This window comes from Chlorocebus sabaeus, chromosome 12, assembly GCF_047675955.1.
Source record: "Chlorocebus sabaeus isolate Y175 chromosome 12, mChlSab1.0.hap1, whole genome shotgun sequence".
NCBI lineage: Eukaryota > Metazoa > Chordata > Mammalia > Primates > Cercopithecidae > Chlorocebus > Chlorocebus sabaeus.
Window position 1 is genome coordinate 105,866,042 of NC_132915.1, and position 21,487 is coordinate 105,887,528.

A 21,487-nucleotide genomic window follows, 5' to 3' on the forward strand; every position below is an offset into this window, starting at 1 on the left:
TTTCTCTCGGGCTCCGTGCTCCCCTGCTGATGTGATTCTCATGCCTTTCTCTACCGTGGTGACTGTGGGGATAGTCCCGCCACGAATCGCAGGCCTGGACTTGGAGCAGGTCACTGCCATCCTCAACAGCAGCGTCTCCCTCCCTTGCGATGTCCACGCTCACCCAAACCCCGAGGTCACATGGTACAAGGACAGCCAGGCCCTCTCCCTGGGTGAAGAAATCTTCCTCCTTCCTGGTGGGTAAACTGAGGTGTCCAGCCCAGCTCTAAGGTTATTACATGGGGAGAGAGTTGCTCCTCTGACCTGGGACAGGGCTGTCAGTCGGGCAGGGATTTAGGACTGGGGGCTGGGCTAGAATGGTGGTGTGAGGGGCTGGCTCCCCCCACAGGCACCCACACGCTGCAGCTGGGGCGAGCACGGCTGTCAGACTCCGGGACATACACATGCGAAGCCCTCAACGCTGCCGGCCGAGACCAGAAGCTGGTGCAGCTCAGTGTTCTGGGTACGTCCGTGTCTGTCCCCGACTCATACCGTCCCCCTCCTTCAGTCACCCCTCAGCCCACACTCCCCGGGGAACATAGCCGGGAGAGGGCCAGGAGGCACAGGGGGAGGCTGGGACGCCCGCACAGGTCAGCTCTGAGGAGGCGGAGCAGCGGGATGGGCCCCAAGATCCTGGCTGGGGAAGGGGCCTCCCCAAGCCTTGTGTGATCCGGGAAGCCTTTTTCACGGTGGAGCCTGTTTCAAGGCTCGTGGTCTTCAGAATCCTCTTGGGGAAAAGCTGGTCCAAGGCATCTTGAGCAAGGACTCTGGAAGGTTCTTTCTAGCCCCGGGGCTGGTTCATTCACTTGCGCGAACACCAGCCAGACACTGCGCCAGGCCCTGTGGGCTCACAGTCGTGGGGAACCGGGACTTCTACATTGGTTCACTGGAGCCACAGGGGGCTGAAGGGGTACCCACAGAGGGCTGTAACCCAGCTGGGGCCTGCCCCCTGTAGGAAAAAGTCTGGGTGGGGGCAGGCGTCAGCATCTCCCCCATCTAGGAGGCTGAGGCTCAGAGAGGCAGGAGGCTGTCCCTGGTCACTCAGCAGGTCCTTGGCGTGCTGGCCTGGTTCTTTTCCTCCAACTCCCCTGGGTCTGCGCCAGCACCCAGGGCTGGGTCTGCTGTGTGACCCTGGTGGGTCTCCACTGGCATTCTCCCTGTGGCTGAGTGGGGAGGGCGCGGGGACAGCCCCAACACCTCACTCTGCTATCTTCTGCCCCCAGTTCCCCCTGCCTTCAGGCAGGCTCCCAGCGGCCCCCACGGTGCGGTCCTGGTGAGGGTCGGGGACAGAGCTGTCCTGAGCTGTGAGACAGATGCGCTCCCTGAGCCAACTGTGACCTGGTACAAGGATGGGCAGCCCCTTATCCTGGCGCAGCAGACCCAGGCTCTGCAGGGTGGGCAGAGGCTGGAGATCCAGGAGGCCCAGGTGAGCAACCTTTGGGGCACGGGCAGCCATGGGCAGCTACAGGAGAGTCGCCTCCCAGTCCTGGTGAGCTGTGAGGAGGAAGTGATGTGTGTTGCTGCCTCCTTGGCCTGTGGGACCCCAAACCGAGTTGATTAGCAGCTTCCAGGGTGGGAGACGTGGGTGGAGCTCAGGGCTCTGGAGTCACGTCCCAGACCCAGCCCTGCAGTCATGGCATGAGCCTTTCCTGCCTCAGTTTCCTCGGTATCTAGATGCTTTTATCTGGTCCGCTCTGGCTGACGGTCTGAGACTCCTGGGAGTCTGCCCTGTCCTCCTTCCCTCCCTCCCTGGTGTAAATTAGATGCTCACGGTGTTTGTTGGATAAATGTTTGCTGTTCCCCTGGAAATCCATTCCTGGTCAGGCTCCATCCCCACAGCAAGGGGGGCCTCTTCCTCCCAGCTTGGCCCAGGGAGGGAGGCCCCCAGAGCCTGTGTATTCACTGTTGAGGGGCCCTCCTGCTTCTTGAGGTTCTTGGAAAAGGCCAGAGGGTCCTGATTCCCTTTGGCTCCCCAGTCAGGACCAGCATATTTGGGAGGCCCCTGCTCTGGAAGTTTTGGGGGCCTAAATGCTTTTGGGGGGCCCTAGCACCCCACTTCCAGCTCCAGCACACAGCCCAACTGTGTGCTCTTCCTCTCTCAGGTGTCGGATAAAGGTTTATACAGCTGTAAAGTCAGCAACGTGGCTGGGGAGGCTGTGCGGACTTTCACCCTCACCGTCCAGGGTAAGCCGGGGACCAGCCTGGCCAACGTAACCATGGAGCCCCTAGCAACACCCGGGGCTACCGAGGAGGACAAAGACAATAGCTGAACAGAGGCAGTGCTGCCAAGTGCTGAGGGCACGATGACTAGAATTTATGTACATATCTATATTTATATCTACATCTATAGATAGCTCTTTGCTTTTGTAGAGATGGGAATCTCATCATGTTGCCCAGGCTGGTTTCGAACTCCTGGGCTCAAGCAATCCTCCTGCCTCAGCCTCCCAAAATGCTGACATTACAGGCATGAGTCACTGCGCCCAGCTAATTTCTAGAATTTGAAAGACTAGGGTTAGTAGGCTCCAAATAGAACTCTGCCAGTGACCTGCTTCATGGAGCTTAGCAGAATGACTTTGTCCCTCGGAGCCTAAGGTTTACCTTCAGTGAATGAGTCTAAAAGCAGTAACTGCCTGCCAGGCACAGTGAACCTGGCCGATCCCATGGAAGCCACCAAAATGGCAGTGTCTATAAATTGCTGGGCACAGGGCCTGGCACGTGGGCACTAAGATGAAGGAGCCCTATGAGATCAGACACACAGGAGGCCATGTCACCTGCATCTTGATCCCAGGGGGCGCCTGTCCCATCCACCCAAGAAGAGAGCACAGATGCTGTTTGATTGGACATGTGGCTTCAGCTGGAGTAAGGAGGAGCCTATTTACTCTGTCCAGGAGACTTGGCCAGATTTTCTGGGGCTCAGATATCATGTTTGTTACAATGTAGACTTAGCCGTGCCACAAAGAGACCCCAAAATGTAGTTGAGTAAATGAGAGAGTTTAACTCTTATTCAAAAGCCCAGAGGTGGGTGTCTAGGCTGGTGCGTAGCTCAGCTCCATGCGGTAGTTAAGGGACCTGGGTTCCTTCCCTCCTGTTGATCTTCCATTTCTTAGGGGGTTGTGCTTGTGCATATGGTTGAAACTGGGACACGGCATTCTGTCCTGGCCCACAGGAAGCAGAAAAGAACAGAAGTGGTGGGCAAGCATTTATTTCCTGCGGAAGTTGCACCTGCCCCTTCTGCGTGTATTCCATTAGTGAGTGCTCAGGCAGCTGACTGCAAGGGACACTGGGAAGTGTAGTTTCTGCTAGAGTGATCATGGGTGGGCTCAGCTAAAACTCTGCCATGCACAGTGGGAAGAACGGGCTGGGGGGACACCAGCCATCTGCCACGGATGCCAAAGCCAGTAGCCTCCCAACCAGGTGAGCGGTGGGCCCATGCAACACTGAGCCATATGCAACACAATCGTTGAAAAAGACTGACAAGACAGAGTGCTGGGGCTCATGCCTGTAATCCCAACACTTTGAAAGACTGAGGCAGGGGCATCACTTGAGCCCAGGAGTTTGAGATCAGACTGGGCAACATAGCGAGAGCCTGTATCTACAAAAAATAAAAAATAAAGTAACGAGAAAAGGACTGACACCAGGCTCGCTGCTCAAAGCTCCCAGCCTTTTCTGACGGCTACACTGATGAACAGTGGAAAGTGGGGGAATATCTGGTCCCTGAGGGCAAAGGCATTTCATCTTGAGCCTGGTTGACTCTGTTCCACTGGTGGTGGCTGCCTGGGGTATGTGACTTCATCCTGGCAGATCAGGAGAGAGTGCTGGGATCGATTAGTGATGTCTGCCCTGGCACAGGTTAAGGACTGTGAGCCTTAAGGGTGAGTGAGCCTCCCATTTACCATCCTTGGGCTAAGTAGACCCTGCTGGAGCTTTGCTTTGTATGCTTTAAAATAGCCAGGCCCTGGTTCTATTTACATTTGTGAATGAAACATAAAATGGGAGCTCCTAACTACCGGGAAGGGCTTCTTAGGCCTCCCTGATCTGCCTGAGGGGAAGGAAGTGGGGGAAGAGTCTCAGAATTCTGACAGTCTGGTTTTTTTCCTGTAGTGCCCCCAACATTTGAGAACCCCAAGACAGAGACAGTGAGTCAGGTGGCTGGGAGCCCCCTGGTCCTGACCTGTGATGTGTCCGGGATCCCTGCACCCACGGTCACTTGGCTGAAGGACAGGATGCCCGTGGGTAAGCACACCTGTCCTTGTGTGTTTCGCGGAAAGCATTCCTTTCTGTAATAAGATGACAGCGGAGGTGGAGAAGGGGAGTTATTGGTTGTTGATGATCTTGGCAAAACCAGAGACTGGCGGTGCCGTGTTGGCCCCGCCCCATTTGTGTTTGAGCGAAGCGTTATTTATTGGCCCTTGGAATCCAAACACAAGGAGCATCTCCTGTGGGAGTTTGAAAGCTCCTTTGCATCCACGCCCTCAATCAGCTCCCATGAGACAGCAGACGTGGGCTCTCCATTGTGCAGGGTGGGCACTGAGGGCTGTGGAAGGCCCACTGGCTGACACTGGGCTCAGCATTGGCCCCCATAGCTGCTCCTTGGTGGTGACTCAGCTCTGTCCTAGCTGGGCTGTTGGTCACCCCCATCCCCCATGCAGGCCTCCCCATTCTGGCCACTGCTGTGCCCACTGTTCCTCCACATGAGGGCAGACGCCCCACATGGTCTCCTGGGCCCACTGTGCCTCCCGTGCAGGCTCCACGTGGGGCAGAAAGGTCTGAAGGTGCAGCTCGGAGCTGGTCCCTTGTCTGGTGGAAATCTGTCCACAGCAGGGGCTGGTGCTGCCAGCCACCTCTCCCTGCCCCTCCATGCAATAAATGTGGCTGTGCTGGCTCCTCCAACCTGCCCCTCTCTCTCAGTAACAGCTTTATTGGGATATAATTCACACACTATATAATTCACCCACTGAAAACATCCAATTCAGGGATTTGTAGTACAGTCACAGAGTTGTGTGACTATCACCACAATCAAATTTAGAACATTTTTATCACCAAAAGGACACCCTATACCCATTAGCAATCACTCCCTGTTTTCCCCCAATTTCTTCTTTCCCCAGAGCCAGGAAACCACAAATCTGCTTTCTGTCTCTGTGGATTGGCCTGTTACGGGCATTTCACATCAATGACATCATAGAGCGTGTGGCCGTTCGTGTCTGGCTCCTTCCGCTTAGCATGTTTTCAAGTTTCATCCATGTTGTAGCATGGATTAGTACTTCATTCTTTTTTTTTTTTTTTTTTGAGATGGAGTATCTCTCTGTTACCCATGCTGGAGTGCAGTGCCACAGTCTTGGCTCACTGCAACCTCCGTCTCCCGGGTTCAAGCGATTCTCCTGCCTTAGCCTCCTGAGTAGCTGGGATTACAGGTGCGCACCACCACAGCCAGCTAATGTTTGTATTTTTAGTAGAGATAGGGTTTCACCGTGTTGGCCAGGCTGGTCTCGAACTCCTGACCTCAGGTGATCCACCTGCCTCTGCCTCCCACAGTGCTGGGATTATAGGCGTGAGCCACCGTGCCTGGCCAGTGCTTCATTCTTTTTAAAAATTAAATTTTTCTCTTCATTCCCTTCTGTGGCTGAATATTCCATCGTGTGGCTGTGTCACGTTTTGTGCATCCACTGGTCAGTTGATGGGCATTTGGGGTATCTGCACCTTTTGGCTGAGATGCTCAGTGCTGCTGTGAACCTCCGTGTTCGTGTTTCTGTGTGGACCTGTGTTGTCGCCTCTCTCGGGTCAGGTGGCTGCAGGCCCCGCCCCCTCTCGTGTCCAGCTCTTGGCACATGTGTTCCCTGCCTGGAATACCCACCCAGGCTCCCATGGTCACCTCAGCTCCCCACTGGCTGATTCCTGCTCAACATTCACATCTCAGCAGAGACTCACCACCTCCAGGAGCCCTCCCAACCCCTCCTGGCCCCAGGTTCCCCCGCTCCATCAGGGCTTCACAGGGCTTGTCCGCACTGGGTCCCCTTGTTTCATGGCCCCCGCCCCTGATACATTGTGAACTCCTTGAGGACAGGGACTGAGCTGCCCTCATCTTTGATTCCCAAGCTCCATGCTAGACACATGCTTTTGTGTTGAGAGGCTGGCTGGACCCGTGAGGATCTGGGCGGGGAGATCGGCCTGGGCTGGGGCAGTTAGGGATGGCTTCGGGCAGGGGTGTGGCTGGAGAGAATGAAAGGGGAGGCCTGGGCCGGGCGCGGTGGCTCAAGCCTGTAATCCCAGCACTTTGGGAGGCCGAGACGGGCGGATCACGAGGTCAGGAGATCGAGACCATCCTGGTTAACACGGTGAAACCCCGTCTCTACTAAAAATACAAAAAACTAGCCGGGCGAGGTGGCGGGCGCCTGTAGTCCCAGCTACTCCGGAGGCTGAGGCAGGAGAATGGCGTAAACCCGGGAGGCGGAGCTTGCAGTGAGCTGAGATCCGGCCACTGCAGTCCAGCCCGGGCTACAGAGCAAGACTCCGTCTCAAAAAAAAAAAAAAAAAAAAAAAAAGGGGAGGCCTGAAGGCTGGGAGTAGGAGGAGCCCGAGCAGAGGCCCAGGGGCAGGCCCCAGGGTGACCTGTGTGGGGTCAGTGAGGGGCTGGTTTGACTTGAGCAGAAACCTTGATAGATGGTGTAGAGAGTCAGGGCGGGGAGGGAGAGGATGGGAGGTGAGAGCTGGGCCCGAGAGCAAATCCTGGACGCTGAAGGGAGAGGGTCTCTTGGGAAGAGCTGTCTCAAGTGGAAGGAAATGAGGGAGGATTCTAAGGAACAGAGACTGGGCTGGGGAAGGTGGGGACATATAACAAGGAGCCTCTGCCTCTGTGGGGTTCAGTTTTCTATGAGCACAAGAAGGGCCTGGGGGATTCAGGGGTCCCCCTCTGTCCCACAGAGAGCAGCGTGGTACACGGTGTGGTCTCCCGGGGGGGACGCCTGCTACTGAGCCGCCTGCAACCGACCCAGGCAGGCACCTACACATGTGTGGCTGAGAACACCCAGGCCGAGGCCCGCAAGGACTTCGTGGTCGCAGTGCTGGGTAGGTCTGCGCCCTGCACCCTCCTGTCCCACTCCCATGGCTGCCCCTGCCGTCACCCAGGGCCTCACTGCACCCCTGCCTCAGTGCCCCCCCGGATCCGGAGCTCGGGCACCGCGCAGGAGCACCACATCTTGGAAGGGCAGGAGGTGCGGCTAGACTGTGAGGCCGATGGGCAGCCGCTGCCAGATGTGGCCTGGCTGAAGGACGGCAGCCCACTGGGCCAGGACATGGGCCCCCACCTCCGGTAAGACTTGGCCCATGCCCTCCCCAGAGGCGGCAGAGCCCACTTCACCTGATGCCCCTGCCGTCGGCCCTCCCTCCCTGTGGCAGGTTCTACCTGGATGGCGGCTCCCTGGTGCTAAAAGGCCTGAGGGCCTCGGACGCGGGTGCCTACACCTGCGTGGCCCACAACCCAGCCGGGGAGGACGCCAGGCTGCACACGGTGAACGTGCTGGGTGAGGAGCCCGGGGGCATCTGGAGGGCGATGCGTGGGCCTGGGCGCGGGAGATAAGGTGACATGTGAGCAAAGCCCCTACTGTGACCTGGGCCACGGGTCTCACTTCCCTGGGCCTCCGCGCCCCATCCTCAAACTAGAGGACAATAATGCCAGCCCAGGGTACAGTGGAGATTCGGGAGGTGAGAAGAGAGTCAGGGAGTGGCTGTGCCCCCCCACGCAGTGGGCCTCATCCCTCATGAGGGGTAGAGACCACTGTGGTTGCTGGCGGCAGAAGTCCGGGTCTCCACTTCTGGGATTTCCCTGGGAGGAGCCCACTTTCCTCCCAAGACCTCCTCATTACCCCTCTTTTTCCTACCCACCCCCAGTTCCTCCCACCATTGAGCAGGGAGCAGATGGCTCGGGGGCCCTGGTGAGCAGGCCTGGGGAGCTGGTGACCATGGCATGCCCCGTACGGGGCTCCCCGCCCATCCATGTGAGCTGGCTCAAGGACGGCCTGCCCCTCCCGCTCTCCCAGCGCACCCTCCTCCACGGCTCTGGCCGCACCCTCAGGTAGGGGAGATGGCACACAGGCGTTGGCTGTTCCACTCAGAGTGGACATGTGGGGATTGACAGCCAATGGGAGGTGCTGGAAACCAGGACTGGCAGCAAAACCCACCCCCCATCCCAGAGCGGGTGTGGACTGCGCCCCCGCTGCTAATGTGAGGATGGGTCTCAGGGACCCAGGGAAGGGGAGGTGGTCAGGATAGGAGGAGACACAGGAGAAGTCGGGTTTCAGGGAAGGACAGACCAACCGGGTCACCGAAGATGAGGCCTGAGGACGGACTGTTGGCTTTGGTCCTGTGGCTGTCCCTGGGGACTGGGCAAGAGCAGCTCTGGAGGGATGGTTGAGGTGAAAGGGATTGAGAGAAAGTGGGAGGACAGACAGTGAAGCCAGTGAGCTGAGATGACTCCAGTGAACTCTGAGGGCAAAGAGGGCTGCGTAGAGGAAGAGGAGCCGAGCTGTCCATGTGGGACTCGGAGCTTCCTGAATTTGGGAGGCAGGAGGTCTGGCTTCAGAAGGAGATGGGTTGCAGCAGGCAGCAGGGGTGGAAGCAGCTGGAGGCTTTATCCTGGGGGCACCAGGAACCCAGGTAAAGAATGTAAGCAGGCCGGGTGTGGTGGTTCACACCTGTAATCCCAGCACTTTGGGAGGCTAAGGCGGGCAGATCACGAGGTCAGGAGATCAAGACCATCCTGGCTAACACAGTGAAACCCCGTCTCTACTAAAAATACAAAAAATTAGCCAGGTGTGGTAGCGGGTACCTAGGAGTCCCAGCTACTTGGGAGGCTGAGGCAGGAGAATGGTATGAACCCGGGAGGCGGAGCTTGCAGTGAGCCAAGATCGTGCCACTGCAGTCCAGCCTGGGCGACACAGCGAGACACCATCTCAAAAAAAAAAAAAAGAGTTTAAGCAAAGGCTGGGCTCAGTCACTCTGCCCGCTCTGGCCAGCAAGTTCTTGGGAGACAAAGGATGGAAAAGGGAGGAAGTCTTTCCACACAGCCAGCCTCTTCTGTCTCTCTCCCTCTCTCTTCCTATCTCTCTCTCTCTCCCTTTCTCTTCTCTCCTTCTCCCTCTCCTCTCGGGAGATTCAGGATTTCCCAGGTGCAATTGGCAGATGCCGGCATCTTCACCTGCGTGGCCGCAAGCCCAGCTGGCGTGGCGGACAGGAACTTCACCTTGCAGGTGCAGGGTATGGAGCAGGGGGTGGGGCAAGGGGGTCTCTGGCCTTGGTGGGTGAGAAGCAAGGCCCTTGGCCCCCCTGCCCATCTGGGTGGAACCAAGGATGGGCCCTGGGGGCATCAAGGAGAGTGGACACCGCGGCTCAGTCTCTGACGCACTGGATTGCCCGTTTGCACCTCACAAGTAGCCATGGGCACTCTGATATGCCCAGGATAGGCGGGGGCAGAGAGGCCAGTGCAGGAAGCAGCTCTGTAAATAGACAATCACAATTCCAGGGGACTAGTGACACTGGGAGACGGAGAGGATGCTGTGGGAGCACAGAGGAGGGCACCTCACCTGGCCTTGGGGGACCAGGGCGGCTTCCTGGAGGAGGTGATGTCTAAGTTGAGTACTGGAGATAAGAGTCCTGGAATAAAATGGCTCCTGCCCACCTTTCTGCCCTCCACAGTGCCCCCTGTCCTGGAGCCGGTAGAGTTCCAGAATGAGGTGATGGTGGTTCATGGCTCCTCAGTGGAACTCCTGTGCGAGGCCCGGGGCGTTCCCCTCCCTCTCGTGTCATGGATGAAGGACGGGGAGCCCTTGTTGTCCCAGAGCCTTGAGCAGGGGCCCAGCCTGCAGCTGGAGACAGTGGGAGCTGGTGACTCAGGGACCTACTCCTGTGTGGCCGTGAGCGAGGCCGGGGAAGCCAGGAGGCATTTCCAGCTGACCGTCGTGGGTGGGTCCTCTGGCCTCTGGCCAGCTTCTTTGGGCTCAGGGGAGAGGGTGGGACTCTGGAGGCAATGGGAAGGGCAGTGAGGGAGGTGAGTCCCCTGGAGGCCTGGGACTGCCACCTGGGAGCGGAACTTGGGGAACTTGGTTCCGGCTGGGATGCCTCTCACCTTCCTTGCCTGCAGGGAGTGGGTGGCCGGGCTTTCATTCTCCCACGGCTGTGCTCCTGGGTTCTTTCCACCAAACCTTGGTGGCAGATGCAAGAACGAGAGCCACCAAAATGTGGGAGCAGAGCCCCTGGACTCAGCACGCATTTTCAAGTGCGGTGCCATCCTGGAAACGTGTGTCAATTGTGTGTTCCCCTCCATGGTGGCTTGCAGAGCCCCCTCACATTGAGGACTCAGGCCAGCCTACAGAGCTGTCGCTGACCCCCGGTGCCCCCATGGAGCTCCTCTGTGAGGCCCAGGGCACCCCCCAGCCCAACATCACCTGGCATAAGGACGGGCAGGCCCTGACCAGGCTGGAGAACAGCAGCAGAGCCACACGGGTGCTCCGGGTGGAGAGTGTGCAGGTACTGGTGCTGCCACCGTGGGGTGAGGCTGGGGGTTGGGGGAAAGGGGAGGGACTGCAGGTTCCCCAGACCCAGTGGGCAGTTGACAAGGTTTGGCTGAAGCTCCTCCTCTGTGTGGGGTACGAGGGTGTGGAGGTGACCCACCTAAGCCGTGCCCTTGGGAACTGCCAGCAGGGTCAGGGCCCAGGCTGATGCCAAAACCAGGTGACCCCATCTAATCCAGAGGAGGGCTGGTGCAGTTAAGGGGGACTTCTGGGAAGAGGCAGGCGTCGCACCAGCCCTAAAGCAACAGAGATGGAGGGAGAGGGCATGGGCTGGCTGGGAAGGTGGATGGCAGACCTCGCAGGGCTGAGTTTGAATTCTGGGTCCCTTGTGGCATAAGAAAGAAACCAGATCGGGAGGCAGGCAGACAGGGGCCAGGGGCAGCTGCTCAACCCGCTCCATCCCCAGGTTGGGGATGCCGGGCTGTACACTTGCCTGGCTGAAAACCCTGCAGGTGCAGTCGAGAAGAGCTTCCGGGTCAGGGTTCAAGGTAGGTGGTGGGGGTGGGGTGGGGGCAGGGCCGGGAGGCAGGACGGGCTCGTGGCAGGGGTGAGTCCACCTCTCACGTCCTCTTGCGCCACCCGCTTCCCAGCCCCTCCAAACATTGTTGGGCCCCGAGGCCCCCGCTTTGTGGTCGGCCTGGCCCCGGGGCAGCTGGTCCTGGAGTGTTCGGTGGAGGCAGAGCCAGCGCCCGAGATCACGTGGCACCGAGATGGCATCGTGCTGCAGGTGGGCACCAGGCAGGACCCCAGGGTACTGCCTTCTGTCCCTCTCAGGCCCCAGACCTGACCTGGCCGGATCCAAGATCCAGAGCGGGTGCCAAGGGCCTGCTCTGAGCTGCACTTTGCACCCTGTTGCCCGGGTGTCATACCCCCATTGTCATTGTCACTCCCATTTTATGGATGGGGATGCTGAGGCAAGGTTCAGGTCACTCAGGGCTTCCGAGGCCCACCCAGTGTCCTCCCCCTGGTTCCTTGAAGCTATGCTTAGCGGCTGTGTGGCCTGGGCTGGTGACCAAGATTCTCTGTGCCCACCCCTCAAATGGGGTCAGTTTGCAGCTGTGGATTCAGGGTTGTGGGTGTTCTGACAGGAATTGCAGGGACAGGGGATGCATTTCCTCCCAGAGGAGTGCATTTCCTTAGAGGGTCCTCAGCGGGTCACAGTCAGGGCCTGCGGTCAGAATGGAAGGACAGAGCCACTGTCCAGCTTCACCAGTTCCTCAGTCCTCCACGTCTGGTGCTGGGGGCTGGCTAGGAGCAGTTGGGCACTGATAAGGGCCTCTCCACCCTGGCGGGGCTCTCCAGGAGGACGCCCACACACAGTTCCCAGAGCGGGGCAGGTTCCTCCAGCTGCAGGCCTTGAGCACGGCTGACAGCGGCGACTACAGCTGCACAGCCCGCAACGCTGCAGGCAGCACCAGCGTGGCCTTCCGCGTGGAGATCCACAGTGAGTAGGGCCCGCCCCACCCCACCCTGCCCACCCCCTTAGAGCCACAGCTCCCAGCACCACTCCTTCTGTGCCCCTCCCCAGCGGTGCCCACCATCCGGTCGGGACCACCTGCAGTGAACGTCTCAGTGAACCAGACAGCGCTGCTGCCCTGCCAGGCCGACGGTGTGCCCACACCCCTTGTGAGCTGGCGGAAGGATGGGGTCCCCCTGGATCCCAGGAGCCCCAGGTGGGAGAGGGAAGGGGTGGGCCTCGGGGAGGCTCTCGGGTGCCACTTTGTGGGTTGCAAACCAAACCCACTTGGGCAATTGGAGCAGAAAAGTGACTTTATCATCAGGACGTGGGGCGTCTCAGAACACAAGGACAGGCTCACCACTCATGAAGGTGTCTTGCTTGTTTGACTTGATCAGAAGCCTTGATAGATGGGGCGGGGTAGAGGGGCGTGAGTGGGTCTCACGAGATCTGATGGTTTTAAAGCTTCTCTCAGCTTCTCTCTGTGTGGGCTTCATCTTTCTCTCTCTTGCCTTCTTCCTTGGTGAACGTGGGAGAAACACACGCCCTGACAACCCCATAGCCCCCAGCCTCACCCAGGTTTACAGCTCCTCAGCTCACTAGGAAGCTGTCTGTGAATCCCTACTCTAAATTCCCAGGGCACAGAATGCCATTGGCCCAGCCTGAGTGATATGTCCATCCCCCATCCAATCAACTGTGGCCAGGGGCGGGATTGCACGGTACAGACATGGCCCTTGGGAAGGGCACTTTTCAGATCTCAGGACCGCACTCAAGAAGAGCAGGGTGCTGCTCCTTCTGCGTCTCAGGAGAGGCCAGGCCCAGGAGGGTGTCGGGGAGGCCCAAAGCAGCCCTTCTCTCCATCTTTCCAATGTTGGCTTGGGCTGTGGGGAGCTGCTCATGGCTCTGACTGCCTGACCTTGGCCTCATAGATGCAAGACTCTGACCTCCAAAGGTAGCATCTGTATTAGTCCATTTTCACGTTGCTGATAAAGACATACCTAAAACTGGGCAATTTACAAAAGAAATAGGTTTATCGGACTTACGGTTCCACGTGGCTGGGGGGGCCTCACAATCATGGTGGAAGGAAAGGAGGAATGAGTCACATGTTACATGGATGGCCGCAGGCAAAGAGAGAGCTTGTGCAGAGAAACTTATGTTTTTAAAACCATCAGATCTCATGAGACTGATTTACTATCATGAGAACAGCATGGGAAAGACCTGCCTCTCTGATTCAATCATCTCCCACCAGGTCCCTCCCACAACACATGGGAATTATGGGAGGTACAAGACGAGATTTGGTGGGGACACAGAGCCAAACCATATCAGCATCCTCTCACTGGGAAAGGGGGGGCAGAGGGAAGGGTCTTGCTAGGGACAGCTCTGCTCCAGGCCCACTGGCCTGCCCATCTCCAGGGCAACCCCCTGTCCATTCCAGGTTTGAAGTTCTGCCTGAAGGTTCCCTGAGAATCCAGCCAGTCCTTGCCCAGGATGCCGGTCACTACCTCTGCCTGGTATCCAACTCTGCTGGATCCGATCGCCAAGGCCGCGACCTACGGGTCTTTGGTAGGTGGCCTGGGGAAGGCCTTCAGTGTCCAGTCCCTGTCGGGGTCCAGTCCTGCTTAGTTTCTGGGTCACCCCAGCTGTCAGGAGCCAACAGCCAATGGTCTTCAAATGTTTTTGACCATGAAGCCCATTAGTAAAAAGTTGTGATCATGCACACTCAAAGGACACAGATGTATTTTAGTGCATATATTACATAACAGAACAGTGATTTGATCAAGTAAGAAAGCATGCACAAAAGGTAAAACAAGTCTGGGAGACCGTGGCAGGAGGATCACTTGATCCCAGGAGTTTGAGACCAACCTGGGCAGCATAGTAAGACCCCATCTCTACAAAAAAAAAAAAAAAAAAAAAATCCTTAAATTAGCCAAGCGTGGTGGTACATGCCTGTAGTCCCACCTGCCTGGGAGGCTGAGGTGGGAGGATCACTCGAGCCCAGGAGTTTCAGGCTGTAGTGACCCATGATCACACCACTGCACTCCAGCCTAGGCGATAGAGTGAGACTCTGTCTACAAAAAAAAAAAGTAAAACATGTGAAAGGATAAAATTCAAAATCACTAGACTCAGATGCCCCAATCTCCTCCCTCTCCAACGGATCCGCTTGTGTGAGGCTGCTCTGGTGGGCCCTGGCCTCAGGTGGGGGTTAAGGGAGTGGAGGCCTGGAGGCCTCAGTCAAAGAAAGGCAGCGAAGGGGTGCCGGGCTCAGGGATGTGGAAAGCCCAGAACACGCAGTTTTGGGAACCTGTTGGAAACGCTGTCTTGGGACCTTCTCCTGCCCTCTCCCTCTGTGCTGCCTCAGGGATGGGTAGAAGACAGTAGGCAGTGGCTTTGACCCTGGGCACAGCCTCAGAGAGCCCCCAGCCCCTGTGCCCGCTGCACCTGTCTCCTGACCACTGCGCTCTCCCCAGAGCCTCCAGCCATCGCCCCCAGCCCTTCCAACCTGACCCTGACCGCCCACACCCCAGCCTCGCTGCCCTGCGAGGCCAGCGGCTCCCCTAAGCCCCTGGTGGTCTGGTGGAAGGACGGACAGAAGCTGGACTTCCGCCTGCAGCAGGGCGCCTACCGGTAACGAGCTGGACCTTGCGGTGACTTCCTGAGACGCAGGGGGTGGGGAGGCACTCTCGTCTCACGGGGGCATGGGGCAGGGACGGGGCAGGGTGTGCTCAGGTCTCACCGGAGTCAGGACCAGAACTTGTGTCTCAACTTTGGGGATCAGAGAGTCTTCACACTGAGATAGGGGTGAGGGCACTGGGGACATACAGCTAAGCAGAGACATCTGGGCTTTATTTATATCCACCAGAGTCACTCGTTGTCTAAAAACAAAACATGAACTGGGCGTGGTAGCTCATACCTGTAATCCCAGCACTTTGGGAGGCTGAGGTGGGAGGATTACTTGAGGCCAGGAGTTCAAGACCAGGCTGGGCAACATAGTGAGACCCCATGTCTACAAAAAAATTTAAAAATTAGCGGAGTATGGTGGTGGGTGTCTGAGGCTGAGATGGGAGGATCCCCTGAACCTGGGAGGTTGAGGCTGCAGTGAGCTGTGATTGTGTCAGTGCACTCCAGCCTGGGCAACAGAACCAGACTCTGTCTCAAAAAAAAAAAAAAAAAAAAAGTCAATTTTTAAAAATTGGAAAACCAGTGTAAAAAACCTAGACTTAGTGAAAATGAAATCAGTAACTAAGACTCTGAGCCGCTTTAAAGTCGTGGTTCTTACAGAAGTTATCGTAGATGGTTATTGTAACAAATGGGCAGGGTTACAGAGAAACAGGGATGAAAATGAAAATCACTCACAAATCTGCCAGCTAGACCTTTGGGGTAGAAAGTTCTAGAAGCCATTTCTAGAGTCAGGGCTGGAGATCAGGTACAGGAAATGGGCATGAGACCCCCACAGCCAGAAAGCCACAGCTGGTCTGTCAGCCCAGCAGCCACTTGGCCGTCCATCTGTCCGCCCCAGGCTCCTGCCCTCCAACGCCCTGCTCCTTGCGGCCCCTGGCCCCCAGGACTCAGCCCAGTTTGAGTGCGTGGTGAGCAATGAGGTGGGCGAGGCCCGCAGGCTCTACCAGGTGACCGTCCATGGTGAGTCAGAGCGGAGGTGGAGGGGGATACCTGGGGTGGGGGCAGTGCCTTCCCACACTTGGGGGCTCTCCCTGCCTGCAGGGAATTGTGTGGCTTTTTCTTGCGCTGCACTGGACACCTCCTCCAGGAAGGCCTCTCAGATCCTGCTGGGTCACTGCTGACATAACCCCAGCTCCGGCACAGTTCCTGGCCCCTCCCAAATCCACAATGTTCTAAATTCAAATCTGACCTTGTCATCACCCCCATTAAAAATCCCTCCCTCCACAGCTGCCTGCTGCCCTCAGGACAAAATGCAAGAATTCAGCCGGGCACACCAGGTCCTGTGTGATCTGGCCCTGCCAAGCCCCCAGATTCAGTTCATGCCAGACCTGCCTCATTCCCGGGTCTCATCAAGCTGCTCAGCTTTTTGTTCCTTGCCTCAGGGGCTTTGTACACGCTGTTCCCTTTGCCAGGAACACTCTTCCCCTTACTCAGCAAACACCTGCTTTCCCTTCAGATCACAGGTTAAATGACACTGCCTCTGGAGGTCTCCTCTGGCCTCGCCTACTTCAAGTGGGAAACCCACGAGTAACCCCCTGTGAAGTTACTAGGCCAGGGTCTCTAAGGAAAGCTGTATCCCACTGGGTGCAGTGGCACGTGCCTATAGTCCCAGCTACTCAGGAGGCTGAGGCGGGAGGATCGCTTGAGCCCAGGGAGTCCTGGACTGTAGTGCATTATGCTGATTGGGTGTTCGCACTAAGTTTAGCATCAATATGGTGACCTCCCAGGAGCGGGGGACCACCAAGTTGCCTAAGGAAGGGTGAACCTGCCCAGGTCAGAAACAGAGCAGGTCAAGACGGGTTGATCAGCAGTAGGATCACACTTGGGATTAGCCCCTACATTCCAGCCTGGGCAACATATTGAGACTCCATCTCTGAAAAAAATAGTTGTTTTTTTTTTTAAAGAAAAAAACTATAGCCCTGTGCCCAGAAGGATTTGCTGAGTGGACACATGTGACTTCTCCCTCCGTTGCCCCACCTCACTACTTGGCCCTTTTTCACTAATGTCACCTTGTGTACTGGCTTTACCCCCGGCCCCATGCCGTGAGTTCCCCATGCACGCCGGCAGGGCCTCAAGCCTTGTCTTGGGTTTCAGTGCCTCCCACCATTGCCGACGACCAGACAGACTTCACCGTGACCATGATGGCACCCGTGGTCCTGACATGTCACAGCACGGGCGTACCAGCTCCGACCGTGTCCTGGAGCAAGGCAGGTGCCCAGCTAGGAGCTCGGGGAAACGGCTATCGTGTCTCATCATTGGGTAAGTAAGGGTAATCCACAGAGAGAGGCAGCTGACGGGAGACTGAGAGAGCAGGCAGAGGGGGTGAAAGAAGGTCACCTGGTGGAACAGGATGGAACAATCTGGCCTGGCTCTGCCTCTCCTGGCTGTGTGACCTGGGAGGACCCTCTCGCCCTCTCTGAGCTCCATATTCTCCTCCATGCTCTGCAGTGTTGAGACCCATCAGTGGTTCCCCAAGACCCTCTGGCATACAAGTGCTATTTCATGGCAAAATAAGAAAAATAGGGCCGGGCGCGGTGGCTCAAGCCTGTAATCCCAGCACTTTGGGAGGCCGAGACGGGCGGATCACGAGGTCAGGAGATCAAGACCATCCTGGCTAACACGGTGAAACCCTGTCTCTACTAAAACTATAAAAAAAATTAGCCAGGCGTGGTGGCGGGCGCCTGTAGTCCTAGCTACACGGGAGGCTGAGGCAGGAGAATGGTGTGAACCCAGGAGGCGGAGCTTGCAGTGAGTGGAGATCGCACCACTGCACTCCAGCCTGGGCGACAGAGCGAGACTCTGTCTCAAAAAAAAAAAAAAAGGAAAGAAAAAGAAAAATAACAGCTCCCTGGGAGTTTTTGTAAACCTAGTTTAATCCCATCAGAAAGATCCTCCTTTATTCTGAAATTATCTTTTGGTGTTGAAACTTCCTTTTCTTGATGATATTAAGATAATAGTACATGGTGATTTTTTTTAAGATGGAGTCTTGCTCTGTCTCCCAGTCTGGAGTGCAATGGCGCTATCTCCACTCACTGCAGCCTCCACCTCCCAGGTTCAAGGGATTCTCCTGGCTCAGCTTCCCAGGTAGCTGAGATTACAGGAACCTGCCATCATGCCTGGCTGATTTTTGTATTTTTGCAGAGATGGGGTTTTACTATGTTGGCCAGGCTGGTCTTGAACTCCTGACCTCAGGTGATCTGCCCTTCTCAGCCTCCCAAAGTGCTGGAATTACAAGTGTGAGCCACTATGCCTGGCCTAACATGGTGATTTTTTTTTTTTTTTTTTTTTGAGACGGAGTCTTGCTCTGTTGCCCAGGCTGGAGTGCAGTGGCGTGATCTCGGCTCACTGCAAGCTCTGCCTCCCGGATTCACACCATTCTCCTACCTCAGCCTCCGGAGTAGCTTGGACTACAGGCGCCTGCCACCACGCCCGGCTAATTTTTTGTATTTTCAGTAGAGACGGGATTTCACCATGTTAGCCAGGATGGTCTCGATCTCCTGACCTTGTGATCTGCGTGCCTCGGCCTCCCAAAGTGCTGGGATTACAGGCGTGAGCCACTGCGCCCGGCCTAACATGGTGATTTTTTAAATGTCTTTGCTTGTCAAAATAAAACATTGGAAGCTTTATGGAGAGTCTCCAAATTTGTTAGTTGGTTAGGGAAATCCTAAAGTCTGGGAACCACTGGCCAGACCTGTGATTTTCAAACTCTTCTGAAGCCATAGAACTTCCTTCCAGGCCAGGCACAGGGACTCGTGCCTATAATTCCAGTACTTTGGGAGGCAGGAGGATTGTTTGTAGCCAGGAGTTTGAGACCAGCCTGGGCAACACAGCAAGACCCCATCTCTACAAACACATTTTAAAAAATTAGCCAGGTGTCTTGGTGCATGCCTGTGGTCCTAGCTGCTTGAGAGGCTGAGGTGGGAGGATTGCTTGAGCGCAGGAGTTCAAGGATGCAGTGAGCTATGATTGCACCAGTGTACTGCAGCCTGGGCAACAGAGTGAGACCCTGTCTCAAAACAAAATACAAAACAAAAACTGCTTTCCAATAAGTATAAGTGGTAACAACAAAGTTCAACAGGTAAAACAAACCACAGTTCTGGTTCCAGCTGGGGCTGGGGCAGGCTGCGGGTGGGCCAGAGTGCAGTGGGCCTTGCTCCCTTCCCCCACCCAGCAGGCCCCCAGGGTTCCACGGAGCACAGTTTACAACCCTCGTCACTTGACTGCCCAGGTGCAGCCCGTGGTCTGGGAAGGTTAAAATGGTGTTCACTGAGTAACCAGGGCTAAGGTCGGGAGGATAAAGGGAGGAGAGGAGGCAGTAATCCTGGGAGGCTTCCTAGAGGAGGTGAGTTTTTAGCAGAGCAAGGTGAGGATAGCAGGGTGTGGAACTATGAGCGGGGGATTACAGGCAGGGGAGTGGCAGATCCTGGAACTTCACAGAAAAAAGGGTCTAGAGACCATCTTATCTGATTATTCATTGTGCACACGGGGAAACTGAGGTCCAGAGAGTGGAAGGAACTCGCCCATGCCTCTGCTTTGAGCAGGGCACAGAGGCAAACCTAGATGCCAGTTTCCCGTGTAGTCACATCCCCCAGACCGTTTTTAAATGGGCAAAGGAGGCAGGTTGAGTGACCAGAGACAGAATGGGATTGTGTAGGAGTCCTGCCACCTCCATCCCTGGGGACCTCTGTCCTGACCCCCTCACCCTGATTCCCACCCACAGGCGCCCTGGAGATCAGGCAGGCCCTCCCCATCCATGCGGGCCGCTACACCTGCTCAGCCCGCAACTCTGCCGGCGTCGCCCACAAGCACGTCTTCCTCACCGTGCAAGGTAAGAGTCTATGGTCCAGACCCCAGAGTTCCTATGGCCCGGGGAGCAGGTGGAGAGCCAGAGGCAGGTGGGGCTGAGGAGGGAGGTGAAGTCTCAGAGGCCCAGACGTGTCTCGCATGGGATTCTTTGGGAGGAAAAGAATCAGCCATGGTGTCCTTGTTGCTGTGGCCGATGTTTCTAGAACCCCTGTCCTCCTTAGAGGCCTCTCTCTCTGATGCTCTCCGAGGCCCCCTGGTTGGAGGAGATGTGTCATGGACATTCTCAGGGCCCTCTGCACCCCTGTCCTTTGCAGCCTCCCCGGTGGTGAAGCCGCTGCCCAGCGTGGTTCGGGCAGTGGCAGAGGAGGAGGTGCTGCTGCCCTGCGAGGCCTCAGGCATCCCCCGGCCGACCATCACCTGGCAGAAGGAAGGGCTCAACATCCCTGCGGGTGAGGGACCCTGGCAGCCAGCCTGGGAAGGGAAGAGAAGAGTGTGGGCCTGGGGGGTTCCTGTTTCCTGCCCTGGGAGACCCCACAGACCTGCTGAGAGGTCCTGGAAAGCCCCTGGCCTGCCCAGACACGCCCCACCCTTGCTCTGGCCTCCCCCTCCCCAACCCTTCTCCTGTCACCACGGCCTGAGATGCCATCCAAGCACTCGGTGGCTGAGTTGGGAGGTCGGGAGCAGGCAACTGGGTTGGGCTTGGGGTCAGGCTTCTTGGCTCCTTCTGTCCCTTGGTCACTCTGTGACCCCAGCAAGTCATTTGCTGCCTGTGAGATAGAATAGCCCAATCTACCCACCTTGGGGGTCCCCCACCCCAGCTCCCTGGCCCCCGATTTTCTTCTTCCTCATTCAGGAGTGAGTACCCAGGTCCTACCGGGCGGACAGCTGCGGATTGCCCATGCCAGCCCAGAGGATGCTGGAAACTATCTCTGCATCGCCAAGAACAGTGCAGGCAGCGCCATGGGGAAGACACGGCTGGTGGTGCAAGGTGGGTGTGAGGATGGGGCCGAGGTGGGCCCTGAAAACTGAGGGGCTTTGAGGCTCCTGCAGGCTTCTCCCTTCCCTGCCTGGCAGGGCACACTGCTTATAGTTCTAGAAGGAATTAAGGGGAACCTCTCTCATTTTGCACCTGAGTTCTGGGTTCAGACATAAACTCCCATCCCCTCTGCCTTCTCTCTAGCCCTGTGGAACATGAATCCAGCATCCCTCATTCATTCCGGTTTCCAGTAGCTGTAGGCTCTCTGGCCCTGCTCTGGCACACACACAATTGCATGTGCCCTTCCCTTAGTTTGATTAATCATTGGCTTCAAAGATAAGGTGGCATCACTGGTCAAAAATCTGCAGTCTGCTGGGAATATTCAGTATGGGCTGGTCGTGTCTTGGCCCCAGTGGCCTGCTTTGTGGTATCTCAGTGGCTGTCCCCGCCCGCAGCTGTGTAGGGCTAAAGTTGGACTCTGGCTGTGAACTCAGAGGGGCTCCAGGCTCCAGGCTTCCTCCACACCTCCTTGTCCAGCATGCTCCTCTCCCCTCGGATCTGGAGCATCACTGGTCACCAGACCAGCCGGACACCAAGCCAGTGACCCTCACTCTGCCCAGCATAGCTCCTCTGCAGGGATGCTCTGTGATGGCTGCCCTGCTTTTGTCCGTGGAGGTGGCCTAGTACAAGGAGTTTGTGCCCAAGACCTCTGTCCTGTGGCTTTAGTCATCTGTGTGTGTGTGCACATGTGTGTGTGTACATGTGTGCACAGGTGCAATGGAATCACCGTCACAGCTACACCAAACTCAGGCAGTCCCCAAATCATCCTGAGCACGGGCAATGGCCTACGACTAGGGAGTTGGAGGGGGCAGCTGATGACCAGGGAGGGCTGAAGGGCTGGGCCAAAGGCCAGGGGCCCTGGGATGGGGTCAGCTGCCTCCCCCAGCCCCAGTTCCGAGTGGGCCTCCC

The 21,487-nt window shown here is 56.9% G+C and overlaps 1 protein-coding gene across 1 annotated transcript in view; it reads left to right on the forward strand.

Annotated features, from left to right (window-relative positions):
• Positions 1 to 21,487, forward strand: part of HMCN2 (hemicentin 2) — a 171,793-nt gene that overhangs the window by 119,761 nt on the left and 30,545 nt on the right. The window contains exons 58-80 of the mRNA XM_008005927.3: positions 75 to 236; positions 389 to 502; positions 1,263 to 1,465; positions 2,142 to 2,223; positions 4,141 to 4,272; positions 6,958 to 7,101; positions 7,186 to 7,345; positions 7,432 to 7,556; positions 7,924 to 8,107; positions 9,191 to 9,288; positions 9,727 to 9,993; positions 10,367 to 10,557; positions 11,008 to 11,089; positions 11,192 to 11,328; positions 11,904 to 12,045; positions 12,130 to 12,274; positions 13,493 to 13,620; positions 14,526 to 14,682; positions 15,575 to 15,696; positions 16,831 to 16,995; positions 19,457 to 19,564; positions 19,857 to 19,991; positions 20,396 to 20,530. Of these exons, the coding sequence (XP_008004118.3) occupies positions 75 to 236; positions 389 to 502; positions 1,263 to 1,465; positions 2,142 to 2,223; positions 4,141 to 4,272; positions 6,958 to 7,101; positions 7,186 to 7,345; positions 7,432 to 7,556; positions 7,924 to 8,107; positions 9,191 to 9,288; positions 9,727 to 9,993; positions 10,367 to 10,557; positions 11,008 to 11,089; positions 11,192 to 11,328; positions 11,904 to 12,045; positions 12,130 to 12,274; positions 13,493 to 13,620; positions 14,526 to 14,682; positions 15,575 to 15,696; positions 16,831 to 16,995; positions 19,457 to 19,564; positions 19,857 to 19,991; positions 20,396 to 20,530 (3,318 nt within the window). The remainder of the gene's footprint in view (positions 1 to 74; positions 237 to 388; positions 503 to 1,262; positions 1,466 to 2,141; positions 2,224 to 4,140; positions 4,273 to 6,957; positions 7,102 to 7,185; positions 7,346 to 7,431; positions 7,557 to 7,923; positions 8,108 to 9,190; positions 9,289 to 9,726; positions 9,994 to 10,366; positions 10,558 to 11,007; positions 11,090 to 11,191; positions 11,329 to 11,903; positions 12,046 to 12,129; positions 12,275 to 13,492; positions 13,621 to 14,525; positions 14,683 to 15,574; positions 15,697 to 16,830; positions 16,996 to 19,456; positions 19,565 to 19,856; positions 19,992 to 20,395; positions 20,531 to 21,487) is intronic.